The 14,158-nt window shown below is 35.6% G+C and overlaps 1 protein-coding gene across 3 annotated transcripts in view; it reads left to right on the top strand.

Moving 5' to 3' along the window:
- Nucleotides 1–14,158, top strand: part of LOC113185204 (integrator complex subunit 6-like) — a 72,236-nt gene that overhangs the window by 32,727 nt on the left and 25,351 nt on the right. For all 3 annotated transcript variants that reach the window (XM_026392234.1, XM_026392233.1, XM_026392232.1), the window contains exons 7-9: nt 1,555–1,718; nt 4,163–4,315; nt 7,445–7,577. In XM_026392234.1, the coding sequence (XP_026248019.1) occupies nt 1,555–1,718; nt 4,163–4,315; nt 7,445–7,577 (450 nt within the window). The remainder of the gene's footprint in view (nt 1–1,554; nt 1,719–4,162; nt 4,316–7,444; nt 7,578–14,158) is intronic.

Here is a 14,158-nt window from a genome sequence, read left to right as displayed (position 1 = left end):
TGTTGAGTCCATGAAGCAGGCGAACCTGAGCTAGAATGCAGCCAATTCGGGCTCGGTGTGTTCTGAGAAGGCTAGACCGTTCGCCCGGGGTCCACTTCAGCTCAACCGTGCCTAGTGGTCCTGAGCGAACAGTATTTTGACAGTTTCCTTCTCCCTATGCCCGTGCAGCTGAAGGGGTTAGAGACTTGATCTCTCCGCGTCCTGAAGGGGTTAGAGACTTGATCTCTCCGCGTCCGCCGCCATGTTGGATCATTTAGATTTTAAATTGTCACTCATCTTATCAGCTGTTCCATTTTACTCGGTTAAGAGTCTGTTCTAAGGTGCTCCGCGGAAAGCGGTGGCGGCAGCGGAGGTGGCTGCAGCGGCGGCGGCGGTGGCGGCAAAGCTGTGGCCTTCGGGACCCCCGTGGAGGGGGTGCTGGCTGGGGGAGGGGAGGCCGCGCCTCGGGGCCCGCGCGGGCTGGGTACTGGGCACGCAAGAGAGCGGGTGGGGTGGGGGAAAGAGATTGAGATCTAGATTTAGGGAGTGAGCGTGGGAGGAGAGATGGCGGGGGAGAAGCGAAGCGGAGAGGCGGAGAGGGGAGTGAGAAGGGGCCCAGGGAGCCCGGCAGCTCGGGGGCTGCAGCCTTACTGCTCGTGCTGAAGTCGTGGCGGATTCACTCCATCTAGGCCCTTTTCTTGACACGGTGCTGAATCCTTGTCGACAGATGTCCTTTGATGATCTTTACTTCTTCTTTTAAGAAGCAGCAACATACGCTGCGGCGGCGGTGGCGCGGAGCACAGAGCGGCTCACTCATTCCCCGCCGCCATCTTGTTAAGTACTTCAATAGGCTAGTTTAAATGATTAAAATTCATCCAGGACATGCACGTTACTCAGTGTCATACAATGCTCAGTTTCCATGGAATTTTAATGGTGAGTGGGAAAACAATAGTGAATTAACCCAAAATAACTTTGATACATTTGCTTTTTGTTTATCACCCCTAATGACACACATAGATAGTATCTTCAGCATGCCTTCTACCTTCAAGTGAATTTGGATAGATTTTATTTTGCTATGTGGACATTAGCTCTAACTTTTCCGTAAAGAACACTTTTTTCATCTAATTAGCATAGAAAGAGTATATAAATGGAATTTATGATCTATTTTATCACATTCCAAAAATATAAAAACTCTGCTGGGAAACAAATGATTTCATTTGCTTAATTTAGTAATTGACTTCTTGAAAAACAACTGTACTGTTTTGGTATGTTTAATTTATGTGTCCAAGTCTCATAAAATTTAAAACTGATTTTATAATATTTTTTCCACACATCTATATATTCTCATAATGGTTGAAGGATAGTGGGAGGTGTTGAACTAGAGGGGATGGATTAGAGGAAGAGTTGCTAGAGAGGACATTTGGAAATCTTAGTAATATTGTCTTTTCTTCCATTTTTCATGAATTGCTTTTTGTTTTGCTTTGTTCATTGCTTTTAGCTGGAGAATTTGTACAAGACGATCAGTAACTATGAAAATAAATTCATGCCTCCATCTATATTTTGTTTAATTTTTAGATGGACTTATGGATTCATTTAGGCCAAGCAATTCATTTGCTGCTCAACCGTGGCATAGTTGTCATAAACTCATTTATGTACGACCTAACTCTAAAACCGGTGTTCCTGTTGGACATTGGCCAATTCCAGAATCTTTTTGGCCAGATCAGAATTTACCTTCACTAGTAAGTATCATAAACTAAAAGGTAAACATCATTCTGGATTTTTCACTTTGCTGATTACAGTGAACCTTTAAAAAATAACTTTGAGGCTTTTTAGATGTACCACAGGCAAATCAATCTATTTTTTAATATCTTTATTTTTTAATTTATTTTTATGTGGTGCTGAGGATTGAACCCAGTGCTTCACATGTGCAAGGCAATCACTCTGCCACTGAACCACAACCCTAGCCCCCAAATGGACCTTTTCTCCTTTGCCTTCTGTCTCTTCCTGAATGTGTAACTTGTGCCTAAAAGCAAGAGAGAAGGGCTTCCTTTATTTTCTGGCACTTTTCATTCTTTCATTTACCTTTGCTGCTTAAACTGCCCTCTTTGGATGTTAAAGCATTATTGTTTTTAATATTGTCAAAATCTGTGACTTGGTTTTCATTTTAGAGGGGCTGACTTGATTTACATGTAATTACAATGTCTAAACAATACTGGTGTTGATTTGCACATATAGCCTCAGGAAATTTGAACCTAGTTTACACCTTATATAGGTTCTAGAAGCATATTCAAAGAATCTTCAAAGTTCTACTAAAGGAGTCCTTAATCCCTACTTTCATCTTTTTTATTTTTTCAGTGCCAGAATCTTTAAATCAACGATCTTCTGTTCTGTAGCAGTGCACTTTTAAGTGATGAATAATTAATATTTTTAAATGATGTTTAAGACTTGTCTTTTTGATCACTTCAGTTGGTATAATAGGGCTTGATACTATTATTATTCCTAGTACCAAGTGGATGGTCTATAATGAGGAAGACTGTGAAGCATACTCTCTCCCCAGCCCCCAGTGTAAGAAAGCCTGAGTAATAACTCTTGTTTGGGCTGAGGAGTGGATGGGGGGACACAAACATACTGTTACTCTAGTTTAACACCTTCCTTGTTCAGCTTATCTATATTATAAATTCTAGAAATTCCCAGAAAACTGCATTTTCTCCTAGATTACTATTTTGAAGCCCCTGCATTCCTTTGCAGGAGTATCCATGGAAGGTTTGCTTGTAAAACTAAAGAGCTCTTTGGTCCTTGCTGTGAGTGAGAGTAAGTGTCTCCCTCCTCACCCTGGTGCTCCAAGGAGGCACATGTGTTAAATCTCAGCTACTTCAAACACCCAAGTTATTCTTTTAGTGTCAAATTTACTCATAGTTGCTAATGATAGGGCTTCACTCATATCTTTATTGCCCTTTTACAAGTCTAGGAACTCAAATGTTTCATAAGATGAATTGAAACTGAACTCAGGAAAATCTAGAATAAAAGAACTTCCAAATAATCTGCAGTTAAATTGTGTTTCCATTCTTCTATCTTTAAAAGCTCATTGGAGCTGGGAGTGGTGACTCACTTCCTTAATATAAGTGACTTGTGAGGGAGGATGAAGAAAGAAGATAACAAGTTTGAAACCAGCCTCAGCAACTTAGTGAGACCCTGTTTCAACAAATAAAAAGGATTATGGATATAGCCCAGTTGTAGAGCACCACTGGGTTCATTCCCCACTACCAAAAACATTAAATTTAATTTAAAACTCATTTGAGGGCTATTTTTCTTAACCCTCAAACATCTTGTAGGTTTGTAAATGACAGGAGCAAATGAATGTATTTTTCCTTTTTATAAAGGGCATTAGTATTTTATTGTATTTATGTTAACCTTCCAGATCTCTCTGCCCTTGCTGTCCCCTTTTCTCTCTCTGGTGCTTTCTAGTCATACAAGTTAAACCAAAATATCATGACTTCTCCATTAAACCTGCTGGTCTACCCCAGTCACACAGGCCTTTGCAACCTTGCCAAAATCATACAAAGCTCTAGCTATTTGAGGCAAGTATGTGGACATGAGCAATACTACAGAACTCCACCTGGACCCTCTAGTTGCAACTGGCTCCTTTTTGGTCGTTATCTTGCCCTTTCTCGTATCTTTGCTGTTTTGCATTTTGCTTATAATTGGCTGTAGCTTTGCCCTTAATTACCTCATTAGAAAGTTTCATAGATTCTTTTCTTCCCGGGTAGTATCTGGATTATCTAACCTCATGACACAAAGAAATGAAGAAGAGCAAGCAATGCTTAGAGGTTGTAAATGTAATTAAGGGTTTATCCTATGGATCATAATGGCTTAAACATATTTAAAGCTGGGTTTTTACTTCACTAAAATTCTAGTTATGAGTGTTGTAATATACCTTTCTTCTTCCCAGTGCTAAGTAGGTGGTAGAGATAAAGAATCTGAGTCCCCTCCTGCTGTAGAAGCCTCTGATGATTCCTACAGATCTTGTAGCTTTTTGCTCATGTCCACATGTAGTGTTTTCTCAAAACACTAGTCTATATTTCAGTGATGGGTAATAGAATATAAAAGGGCTTGAAGAATTGTCAGAAATGTAAGCTTGCTTGATATCTGATCATGTTTTCTTCTTATTTTTAAATTTTTTAAGCCTCCACGAACATCTCATCCTGTTGTGAGGTTCTCCTGTATAGACTGTGAGCCAATGGTAATAGACAAACTGCCCTTCGACAAATATGAACTTGAACCCTCTCCCTTGACTCAGTACATCTTGGAACGAAAATCTCCCCATACCTGCTGGCAGGTATTTATCCTTGTCAATTAGCCAAATGTCTTTAACCACTTTGAGATATGGGAATTGTCTTAAGAAGTTTCAAAGGTTAATCTGGAAATATTAGACTAAGTTTTTTTTTCTCTGAAATGCTAACAAATAGGCAATAGAACCAACCCAATAATTTTAGACTGATATGAATCATTAGCCTTATGTACATTGCCATTTAAGGCCATATAATCTGATGAAATCTATATATTTGAAAACTTCAGGGGGCCCTAAAGCTTATCCATGAACCCCAGGTTAAAAACCCCTAATTTAAAGGTTGTAATTCTATTATGGTATTATGGCCTCTGCAGTTGAAATGGGGTTTTCAGCTCTTGGTTTGAACTTGAAAGATTAGAAGTGCAGGATATTTGGGGCAGAAAACCATAAGACCTGAAACTAACTTCTATATTAGTATAATATAATAAACTCTTCTTATAATACAAACCACACTCTGTATGTTTTGGGATTTTGTGTGGATGAGACAGATATCATACTCTGGCTCTTCTGAGTATTATGGTTCAGTTGGAAAGACTTGCTGATTGGTTAATAGTCACCTGTGGAGTTTGATTTGTAAAAATCTGGACATAGTAGTCACATAGTCTTTTTATTTGTATTCAACAAAAATTCTGCACCGTAAAGATGTTTGTTCTATTTCTAAACTACAGGGCCATATAGCAATCACTGATTTTTAAGTTCTGCTGGTGCAAGAGCATTTTCAGATTTCCATCTGTTTCATCCTAAAATATGACATTATTGTTACTAGTTCTCTGTCTGTAAGCTTATTGAATTCACCAAGATGCTTAAAACAGCAAAAAGGGAACAGGGTCAAAGCAAAGATTTAAGAGTGCAAGAAACAGAACAATATCAGAAACATAATATTGAGCAAAAGAAGCCAGACAAAAATTATTACATATTATTATATAATTCCACTTAATATTCAAAAGAGTTAAAATTGCCTTACTCTGTTATAAGTCAGGATAGTGGTTCTTGTTGGGGCAGCAGGGTAGTAACTGGAAAAGGACAGGAGGATGTTTCTAGTTGTGTTCTGTTTCTTTACCTGGGTGCTGTTTGCATATATACATCCACTTTGTAAACATTCATTTAATCATACACTTATAATTTATCCCCCAAAATGTTAGAAAGGTAGAGATATGGATAATAGATTGCTTAAAATAAATATGAGAAGCTTGAATTCATAGGTTGTAAAGCATTTTTACAACAAATGCAAATAAAGTTACAAATGACACTTTTCCCTTAAAATAAAACATTTTTTCTATATAGTACATTCCTTGTATACCTTCTCCCATGAAACTTAAGAAATCCAGTATTCATTACTGCACAGAACCTCAAATATACCATAGTCCTTTATCCTGATGTTATGTTACTTTGTTTTAGAGTATTTTTAATGTGATGAATTATTAGGAGTGAAAAAGAATAAAATAAATCAGGAGCCAGGAGGTTTGGCAAAACCATGGTGAGAGTGGATTCTAACCCTAGCTCTGCCACCAACTATGTGGCCTTGTACTGGGCACTTACTTTCTCTGAACTAGATAGCCTCTAAAGACCCTGTTTTCTTCTAGCAATCTAAATTTGTGAGTGATAATAAATTTAGAAAAAGTTAAGGGTTTTATACAAAGCAAAGAAAGGGATGGAGAAAGTAAGGGTAGAAGAGAAATAAAACCCAAAACAGTGCTTTTCCTTTCATGGTAATCACTGGTCTGGCCCCTGACTGCTATGTGTATATAAATTTTTTTTTTATCTTTCATGATGAATTTTCCCCTTCTTCTAATGTACACACACAGGGAATAAAATCTAGCATGGTTAATTACAGTTGTACATTTATATTGAAGTTCAAAACATAACACAAAATCTTGAATTGTGATTTAGCACAGCTCATGCTTTGTGGAGCTTTAAGTCACATGGAAAAAGATATGTTCTTCGTAATTACTAAATAAAACAAGAATTTAGTGAATTCTTAGGTAGGTGATATTGCTGGTACCAAGAGCTAGCAAGATAAATAGATGTTACTAACATCAGGTTTTGACTTTGTCTTAAGTGATCCTGCCAAAGGACTTTGGAAAAAAACGTGGTATCTCTACAAGTGTATACTGGTGTCCTGATTTGGACCAAAGAATATGAACATGGAACACAGAAAGCATAGTAGCTAGAGGACTCTGGCACAGCACAATGAAGTGTACAGGGGATGATAATATATATCACAAAGATATCAATAAGGAATAAGAAGATAGTCATGTGGGATAAGATTAATGTTTTAATCTTTATTGAATGTTTGCTCTAGCAGTGTACCTTATAGGAGAAAATGCCTTCCAGATTGAATCAAAGCATCTCCTTGCTGCCTTATAATTATCTGCAACAGTGCCTGCCTTATAGTAGGTTACTAAAAAAATGTTTATCAAGTGAAAAATGAATACCTGGGTAGCGGAATGGGACAGTGAATGGAAATAGAGCAAGTTAATAGTAGTACATATGAGGACTGTTCACACATCTTTTAAATGGGCTTTGTTTTCGTAATTGCTGCTTTAGGCATGGAACCATGTTCCATTTTCCTAGAAGTCTACCCTAATCACTACTTGTTCTTTTGAGTAGTTAATTTGTTTTAATGGCTGTTATCATTTAATGGTATTTCAGCCTTATTTTCCATTGTACTAATCAAGTAAATATTTGTACATTGTTGATGTGGCCTGTGGTCTCTGAATGGTTATTGCATAGTTTTGTTTCATTTTTTTCTTTTTATTTTTTAAAAATTTTTTTTTAGTTGTAGATGGACATGATATTTTTATTTTTATTTTTATTTTTTTATGTGGTCCTAAGGATTGAACCTAGGGCCTCACACATGCAAAGCGAGCACTCTACTGCTGAGCTACAACCCCTGCCCATTGTTTCATTTCTTAATGTAATATATGGAAAAATTATAATCTCAACATTCATATTTAATGTCATATATTATGACTTAACCATAGGCTAAAAGCACTATACTATTTTTAAACTTGAATTAAATTGTGCCACAGATGTTGCTATGAAATGTTGCTATGAGTTTGGCTTTACATAAAATCATTATTGTACTAACTATACATTAATTCATGTTCTTTTCAGGTATTTGTTACTAGTAGTGGAAAATACAATGAACTTGGATATCCATTTGGTTATTTAAAAGCTAGTACAACTTTAACTTGTGTGAACCTCTTTGTGATGCCTTACAACTACCCAGTTTTACTTCCTCTTTTAGGTAAGTAAAATATGTCATTTAATCAACTTTAAAATACAGCAAAAAGTAGATATAAATTAAGTATTTCAAATTAACCAAATAATACTTGTTACCAGAATAAATAAAAGTATAAAAATTGATTTGAAAGGATAGAATTTGCATATTTTCTGGATTTTTTTCTTTTTATTGATTGTACATCAAATAGAAGAGATACCTGACCTCTGCTGTGTGATTATTATGCTGTTCTTGAGTTAGCAAGCCCCAATGAAATCCTCCTCTTCATTTTTAAAATGTACCTGGCCTTTTTTGTAAACTGGTTTGGGCCAAAAAATAATTGTGATTGACCTTCTAAGAATTTTCTTCAGAAAATAGGGTTTTCAATTCCTGAGTAAGAAAATGGTGCTGGATGCATCATAATACCTGATCTCAAATTATACTACAGAGCTATAGTAACAAAAACAGCACGGTCTGGCATCAAAACCGAAATAAAGGCCAATGTAATAGAATAGAAGACACAGGACAAATCCACATAGATAGTCATTTGATACTCAAAAAGAAAGGTACCAACAGCATATGTTGGAGAAAACATAGCTTTTTAAACAATAGTGCTGGATATTTTTAACAATATTGCTGGAAAACTGGATATTCACATGTACAAGAATGAAACTAGATCCCTATCTCTCACTCTTCACAAAAGCCAACTCAAAGTGGATTGAAGACAAAGGAATTAGAACAGAAACACTACAATTGCCAGAAGAAAACATAGGGTCAACCCTCTGTCAGATTGGCCCAGGCACTGACTTCCTTAGTAAGAGTCCTAAAGCTCAAGAAAAAAACCAAAACAAAACCATATTCACTATGTAGGATAGCATCAAATTAAAAAGCTTCCACACAGTAAAGGAAAAGATTAAGAGGGTCAAGAGAGAGCCTACAGATGGGGAGAAAGTGTTTGCCAGATACTATTCCTCCAGGGGATCAATATCTAGAATATATAAAGAATTAAGAAAACCTTAACAATGGAAATCAAATAACCCAATAAATAAATGGGCAAATGACCTAAACAGACATTTCGGAGAAGAACTACAAATGGCCAACAAATATATGAAAAAAATGTTCAACATTTTTAGCAATCAAGGAAGTACAAATGGAAACTACCCTGAAATTTCTTCTCACTCTAGTCAGAATAGCAATCATCATGAATACAAAATAGTAATTGCTGGCAAGGATGTGGGGTAGGGTTGCAAATTAGTACAACCACTCTGGAAATTGGTAAGGAGGTTACTCAAAAGACTAGGAGTTGAGCCACCATATGACACAGTTATCCCACTCCTCGGTATATATCCACAAGATCTAACATCAGCATACTGTAGGGATACATCCACAACAATATTTATAGCAGCACAATTCTCAATAGCCAGAAATGGAAAAGTGCCTCTCAACAGATGAATGCATTGAGAAAAAGTGGCATATACATGTGGTATGTATACACAATGGAGTTTTACTGAGCCATAAAGAACTAACTTATGTTAATTGCTGGCAAGTGGATGAAACTGGAAAACATCATGCTGGTTGAAATAAAGCCAGACTCAGAAAGTTAAGGGTCAAATGTTTTTCTCATATGTGGAAGCTAGATGTGGGAGGGGTAGAGGTGAGAGGAAGAAAGAAAGAAAAGGAGTAAAAAGAATGATCTACTGAAAATAGAGGGGAGACCAGGAGAGTTGAGGAAGGGAATCAATAGGGAGGGAGAAAGGGAGGGAATGGGAAGTACTGGGGAATGAAATTGAACAAATTACACTTTGTGCATGTACAAATATATCACAATGAATGAAGTTTTATATATAATTACAATGTGCCAATTAAAATAATGATAATAATAATAATAGAAATAGAAGGGGAATTCATACAGTAGAGCTAGTGGATGAGGGGGAGGGTGAAGGGAACAGAAAAGAAAGGTACACGGGAATGAAATTTATCAAATTATGTTATGTGTATGTACAAATAATGGCCATAATGATTCATATTATTATGTATAATTCAAGTCCATCAGTAAAATATGTACTTGATAGTAAATTAATAAATGAAAAAAATTGGACTTCCTTTAGGGTATTGGCTTACACTCTTTTCTCCTCAGAATATTAAGTGCTCTTGAGGTCTCTGTTTTAGGCAAGGCAGGAAGTTAGATAACAAGAGTGAATTCTGCAGTCACTGTGGTTATAGAGCTATGGCTTCCATGGAAAAATTCTGAAATTTTTCAAGCACTTGTTACTCAGAGACTAATGAAAATGTGTGGAGATTTTTCTCATTTGAAGAGCTATATCTATTTAGAGTTATAGACACTTCATGGTGTCTGTTTAGTCGTAAAGTTGTAAGAAATTTTGTTTGGTGGGTTTTTTCAATTTTGTGAAAAGGATCAATCGTTATAAAGTTTTTATAAAAAGGGTCAAATCTTTACTAAGTTTGATCATTATAAGTATAAGACTTTACATACTATAAATAGTACACATTGAGTACTGAAGAAGTAGTACTTTAAAATGTTAAGAAGTTTAAGAACGGGTCACCATAAATATAGTAGCATGATTGTTTTGCACAGTCTAGCAACATTATTTCTTAGTCCAATCTAAAAAAAAAAACACAAAAACTTCTTTCCAAGAGTTGTTGTCAGTAATACAAAATGTAGGTTATGTCTTGGAGATGCATAAAACTGCCAATAAGATAATCTATCTTTTATATTTATTTTCCTTTTTCTTAAGTTCCCATTATTAGAGAGATTAGACCAGTTAATCTTCACTATCACTGTTAATTGTATTTTTTCTATTTTTAAGCGTACTTTTTTGATCCATGCTATTGATTGTTGATTGACATACAAAAGCTGTGCATATTTAAAGTATACAACTTGATGAGTTTGGAGATAAGTGTACAACCATGAAACCATACCACAGTTTATGATGTAAACCTATCCATCACTTCCAAAAGTTTCCTCTAAACACTCTCTATATCAAAGGACACAATCAATACTTTGAAAAGGTAGCCTGTGGAATGGGGAAATATTTGCAAATCATATATCTCATAAGGGTTTAATATCCAAACTATATAAAGAACTCCTACAGCTCAACAATAAGAACAACAAATATCCCAATGAAAAATAGGCATTTCTACAAAGATGTATACAAATGGCCAACAAGCATATGAAAAAGCACTGAACATCACTAATCATTGGAGAAATACAAATAAAAGCTACCATAAGCTATTACTTCATTAAAATTACTCTGATTAAAAAAAGTGCTGGTGAGGATATGGAGAAATTAGAATCCTTGTGCACTGTCCCTAGGAATGTAAAATGACATAACTATTATGGACAACAGTAGGTAGATTCCTCAGACTATTAAAAATAGAATTATCATATGATGTAGCATTCCTATTTCTGGGTATATATCCAAAAATATTTAATCCAGGATTTTGAAGATACAATTATTCATCTGCATTCATTGCATCATTATTCACAATAGCCAGGAAGTGGAAACAACCCAAGTGTCTGTTGATGGATGAATGGATAAAGGAAATGTGGTGGGCTGGGGATGTAGTGTAGCTTAGAAGTATAGCACAAACAGAGGCTGTGCCTTTGATCCCCAGCACAGAAAGAAAGAAAATTTGATGTATACATACAATGGCCTATTATTCAAATTTGAAAAAGGAAAAATAAATCACATGCTACAACATAGATGAACCTGGATGAACTTATGCAAAATGACATTCACAAAAAGACATACTGTGTGATTCCACTTATATGAGGTATCACATTCTTAAAAACAGGCTGGGGAGGGAAGAATGAGAGTTGTTCAGTGTGTGTAGGGTTTCAGTTTTGTAAGATATAAAAACTCTACAGATCTGTTGCACAACAATGTGAAAATAGTTAACCCTATTGAATTGTATACTTAAAATGGTTAAGATAGTAAATATTTCATGGTTTTAAACAATTTTAAAAATAAATTATATAAAGACCCTCATATATTCTTTACCCAGATTTTCCAATTAGATTACTTGCAAAACTATAGTACATTATCACAACCATGATACTGCATTGATTAAGTCAAGATGCAGAACATTTTCATCACCACAAGGCGCCCTCATGTGGCCCTTTTGTAGTTCTACCCTTCATTTTGTCCCCACCCCTCCTTAACTACTGGCAACCACTAATATATTCTACATTGCTATAATTTTATCATATCAAGAATGGTATATAAATAGAATCAGTTAGTATGTGATCTTATAGGACTGGATTTTTTTCACTCAACATTATTTTCTAGAGATTAATCCAGGTTATTGTATGAATCAGTAGTTTGGTTTTTTTTTAATGCTGAATAATAAATCTTGTCATGGGTATATCATATTTTGTATAGTAGCCATTGAAGGGCATCTTAGCTTATAGTAGCCATTGAAGGGCATCTTAGCTGTCTATACTTTTGAATGAAGTGTTGTGGTGAATGAAGCTACTATAAACATTTATGCACAGTTTTTCTGTGAACTTGAGCATCTTTATTTCTACCGCATAAATATGCAGGACTACAATCCAGTGGTAGTTGTATGTTTAGTTATTTAAGAAACTGCCTAAGTGTTTTCAAAGCACCTCTACCAGATTATATTTCCATGATCAGTGTATGAATGATCCAGTTTCTCTGCATCTTCACCAAACTTTGTTGGTGGTAATTTATTTACTTATTTCTTGTTGTTTTAAGCCATTCCAATAGGTGTATGTTGATACAGATTGCAGTTTTAATTTGCATTTTTCTAATGGTGGATTATATTGATCATCTCTCCAATATGTTTATATACCATCTGTATATCCTATTTGGTGAACTGACTTTTGCTTATATTTACTTGGGTAGTTTGCTTTCATTAGTGCAGAGTTTGTAGAGATCTCCATATGATGGAGATATCAGTCTGTGGTCAGATATGTGGCTTGCAAAGATTGATGTGGATCTTCTTTGGGCAGTGTTTGGCATTCAAGTACCGTGCATATTCTGTTAGATTTCCATCAAAGTATTTCAGTTTTTTGAGCGCTTACAAATGGTATTGTATTTTGAATGTTGGCATCCACATGTTCATTGGTGGTATATAGAAATGCAGTTGACTTTTTAATGTGTATATTGTATCCTGGAACCTCCCTTAACTCACTTTCAAGTTGTAGGAGCATTTTGTAGATCCCTGGGAGTTTTCTATGGAGACATTCATGTCATCTGCAAATGGAGACAATTTTACCTCGTCCCATCTGATCTATTTACCATTTATTTCCTTTTCTTGCTGTATTGAACTCTGGAATAGTAATGGTAAGAACAGGGAGCCATGCCTTGTTCCCAGTCTTATGGGGGAAAGCATTCATTTTGTTCATTGTGAAATATGTTTTTGTAAATGCTCTTAATCAGGTTGTAGATGTTAACCTCCAGTCTTATTTTTTGAGTTTTAAAAATCATGAATAAGGGGGCTGGAGTTGTGGCTTAGCAGTGGAGTGCTTGCCTAGCATGCATGAGGCCCTGGGATCAATCCTCAGCACCACATAAGAATAAATAAATAGGGCTGGGATTGTGGCTCAGCGGTAGAGTGCTCGCCTAGCACTGGCAGGACCTGGGTTCGATTCTCAGCACCACATAAAAATAAAGGCATTGTGTTGTGTCCATCTACAAAAAAGATTCTCTCTCTCTCTCTCTCTCTCTCTCTCTCTCTCTCTCTCTCTCTTTAAAAAAAGAATAAAGGTACTGTGTCCAAAAACAACTAAAAAATAGATATTTTTTTTTAAAATCATGAGTAAGTGTTGAAGTTCTTTCAAATGTCTTTTATTTATCAATTAACATGACCACGTGATTATACTGATTGGTTTTGGAATATTGAACCAGATTTGTATTCCTGAAATAAACCCCATTGGTCATGGCATATCATTCTTTTAAATCTTTTTGAGTTCTATTTGGTTACATTTTTATTAAGTATTTTTGTACTTATATTCATGAGAGATACTAGTCTATAGTTTTCTTTATTATTTTGTATTGTTTTGGTTTAGGTATTGAATAATACAAGCATCTTTCACTATCCCCCACCCCCCCCAACACACACACAAATACTAAAATCTATAGATACTCAAGTCCCTGGTGTATTGTAGTAAAGTACATGTAACCTACTCATATCATCCCATGCACTTTATTTTGTTTTTATAGTCTACTTATGACTGGTAAATAAAAACAAAAATAATACATAATTTGGGGCATTATGTGATGTTTCCATGCATGTATGCATTGTATATTGTATAAATCAGGGCAATCATGTCCTCAGACATTTATTATTTCTTTTTGGTAAAAAACATTCAAAATCCTTTCTTCTAACTTTTTGAAATATATAGTACATTATAGTTATCTGTATTCACCCTACTGTGCAATAGCACAGCACAGCTTCTTACTCTTATCTCACTATAACTTGGTACCTGTTGATCAATTTCTCCCCAGCTCTCTATGCCCCCCGCCCTTGCTTTCCCAAGGGTCTTGAAACTACCATTCTACTCTCAACTTCTATGAAGTCAACATTTAGATTCCACATGAGGGAGATTATATCATACTTGG

Source organism: Urocitellus parryii, chromosome X (genome assembly GCF_045843805.1).
Source record: "Urocitellus parryii isolate mUroPar1 chromosome X, mUroPar1.hap1, whole genome shotgun sequence".
Taxonomy (NCBI): Eukaryota; Metazoa; Chordata; class Mammalia; order Rodentia; family Sciuridae; genus Urocitellus; species Urocitellus parryii.
This window is presented reverse-complemented; position numbering and strand designations above follow the sequence as displayed.